This window comes from Procambarus clarkii, unplaced genomic scaffold, assembly GCF_040958095.1.
Source record: "Procambarus clarkii isolate CNS0578487 unplaced genomic scaffold, FALCON_Pclarkii_2.0 HiC_scaffold_130, whole genome shotgun sequence".
Taxonomy (NCBI): Eukaryota; Metazoa; Arthropoda; class Malacostraca; order Decapoda; family Cambaridae; genus Procambarus; species Procambarus clarkii.
Window position 1 is genome coordinate 424183 of NW_027189163.1, and position 2968 is coordinate 427150.

Here is a 2968-nt window from a genome sequence, read left to right on the forward strand (position 1 = left end):
ATATCAAGAGGTAGTATGTAGTGTAGTGTGCTTGGATTGCGACTCTACCACTAATTAATCTATAAACTGTGTTCTGCTGCAGGCTACCTTAGTGACACTTTTATACTACCTTAAAGACAAAAAAAAAATATAAATATGTATTTTGAAAGGATACACACACACACATTGGTATAACTAAACTACAACTTTTCCTCATCTGAGATTATATCTGGGGAGAGGAATAATATTTCGTCAATAATAATTATAAGGTATTTATTATAGGAATAATAAGATTTGAAATTCATATATTTCCAGCCGGGTTGATAGATAGGATACATTATGTTATGTAAATGGTCTAAAATCATCCTTATTACTGTAGGTGTGGACATATTTTTGTATCCAACTCAACTTTCTTGACGATGATGTTTTCTAATTTCTTAGAAGAGTCTTGGGTATGAAGTATTATCAATATGGTTTCCCTCAGCACCTTCAGCCGCCAGCACATCTGTACGTTCATTTCCATAAATTCCAACATGTTAGGCTTTGCAGTATTGCTCTCCTAAAACATTCTTTACTATGATATAATTGCTTTAATAGTATATTTTATCTCAGCTCTGCAAATTGGACATGTGGATATATTTGATGCACATTTCAAACAAGTGCATATGTGATTACAAGGTAAAAACATTAACTCACTCTCATTCTCCATACAAATCTTACACTCAATCACTCTGTGTCTAATTGTACCTTCTGATTTTGGGAGAGCGGCAACTTGATCAGTTATTCTACCAAATAATGGTTGTGGGTTAGAATCACCAGACATTGGTGGGCTTGGGGCAACATCAACTTCAGTCAATGTCAATTCATCAACTATTGTAGATTCTACTTCAGTTCCATCAGACATTGGTTGGCTTGGGACAACACCAACTTCAGCCAATGCCAATTCATCTACTATAGGCTGTATTAAAGTTGTAGATGATTCTACTTGTTGGTTTTGGTCAGAAGCCAACTCAGTTCCATCAGACATTGGTTGGCTTGGGACAACATCAACTTCAGCCAATGCCAATTCCATTAAAGTTGTAGATGATTCTACTTGTTGGTTTTGGTCAGAAGCCAACTCAGTTCCATCAGACATTGGTTGGCTTGGGACAACATCAACTTCAGCCAATGCCAATTCCATTAAAGTTGTAGATGATTCTACTTGTTGGTTTGTGTCAGAAGCCAACTCATTTCTATCAGACATGGGTGGGCTTGGGACAACATCAACTTCAGCCAATGCCAATTTATTTACTAGACATTTTCTAACTTCGTCTTCCATGTACTGCAAGACTGCTTCAATAAATGACCCAATGTCAAAGAAAGGTAACCCCTTCTCTTTGAGTTGATTATGATACGTTGTCATCACATGATCTTCCTGGAAACCCATTGAAATAAGGTGCTTAGTTATGTCTAGTTCCTTAATAAGTTTGTGTTGATCTTCATTGATATGGGTTATTGAAGGGTTTGTCTCATAAGGTGACCTTTCCCCTTGAACCTGAAAAAAAAATAAAGTTAATGTTACAAATGGCTTTATAAAGATTACAATAATAATAGTCAACCTTCATTTCAAGTTACTTAGCTGACATACCTGATCAATGAATTCTTTTCCTTTCATCAAGAAGAGGAAGGTACACTCTGGGTACCAGCGAGCATGTTCATCCCAAGGTATATCATCAGTTTCCCAGTTTCGAAGTCCATTCCCACAATGATAACAGCGCACATGATCACTTAAACCACAATAGAAGAATCCAGCTTCTGACAATTCAGTTGGTTTCTGTGTTACACGTTCAGGCCAATTGTTAAAGCTTGCTAGGCGACTTTCAAGTGTTAAGTAGTCTTTTCGCTTGGCAATGGTATGTTGGTGAACTCCATTGTCTGTCATAGGACTTAGACCACAGACATCTATTCCATTGTCTGTCATAGGACTTAGACCACAGACATCTATTCCATTGTCTGTCATAGGACTTAGACCACAGACATCTATTCCTTGTCTATAGGACGAATTTTTACTATTTCTCAGTGGAATGGAATAACCCTCGAATTTTTCATTAAATATCAGTGGAAAATTTCCCACTGGTTGGTTTCGAATGAATTGACAATGGGGAAAGTGCCGCTGATGTTCGCCTCTGGGAGTGTCTCCTCTTTCCCAGGAACCAACAATGCCTCGACAAAAGACACAAGCAACGTGGTCATTTGTTCGCAGATAGTAAAAGCCATCACGAGCCAAATCAGATGGTTCTAACCATTCAAGTGGCCAATCTATGTAGGTATCCAAACGTTCCTTTTCAAACCGTAAACTGTCATATGAATCAAACTTCTTAGAAATAGATCTTCTCACGTTCTGATTAAATGTGCATTCTGGTTTCTCTTTCTTATGTAAAGCAATGATTCTATTTTCATCTTTGTTTACGTTCGTGGCATCAATTTGAAAATGGCACATTGAACATTCTAAAAGATTTGCTTTATGAGTATAATAGAAACCCGCCTTTGCAAGTACATGACTGTTTACACTGAAGTTACAGTCCTTAAAAGTCTCCAAACGATTTTTTTCTTCTCTCATTGCTATGAAAACAAAATGTGAGTGTTGTATTAGACTGACTAGTTAGTGACTGAGAGAGGCATCTCTCTCTCTCTCTCTTAATATAATACACAATCTCCCTCCCTCCTCCTCCTCCTCCTCCTCCTCCTCCTCCTCCTCCTCCTCTTCCTGTTGACTCATAGACTTAAAATTGGGACTATAGAGTTTATCAGCTGAAATCCTTTACCAGATCCTAGTAAAAAGCTGAAATAATGGTAAGAAAAATATAGGGAACTAAGTGGAAATTATGTGATAAAAATAGAAATTTTAATTGTGGATATTTTACTACATTTTTTACACTCAACCTGGGCACCCCCCCCCCCCCCCCCACAAAAAAAAAAAAAAAAAAATCACGTCCCAGATAAAAAAAAT

The 2968-nt window shown here is 37.2% G+C and overlaps 1 protein-coding gene across 1 annotated transcript; it reads right to left on the reverse strand.

The window, feature by feature from the left end:
- Positions 1-349: 349 nt before the first annotated feature.
- On the reverse strand, positions 350-2578 carry LOC123748687 (baculoviral IAP repeat-containing protein 7-A-like). The gene is made up of 4 exons (XM_069320409.1): positions 1607-2578; positions 1133-1513; positions 710-937; positions 350-538 (listed from the first exon to the last, which is right to left on the reverse strand). The coding sequence occupies exons 1-4, from the start codon at positions 2576-2578 to the stop codon at positions 350-352; spliced, it is 1770 nt and encodes a 589-aa protein (XP_069176510.1).
- Between the last annotated feature and the right edge of the window lie 390 nt (positions 2579-2968).

Coding starts and splice junctions, on each gene's coding strand:
- LOC123748687 (XM_069320409.1), bottom strand. CDS start 2,578: ATGAGAGAAGAAAAAAATCGTTTGGAGACTTTTAAGGACTGTAACTTC. Junction 1,514..1,606: donor GAAAAGAATTCATTGATCAG/GTATGTCAGCTA, acceptor TTTTTTTTTCAG/GTTCAAGGGGAAAGGTCACC. Junction 938..1,132: donor TGGCATTGGCTGAAGTTGAT/GTTGTCCCAAGC, acceptor ACTTTAATACAG/CCTATAGTAGATGAATTGGC.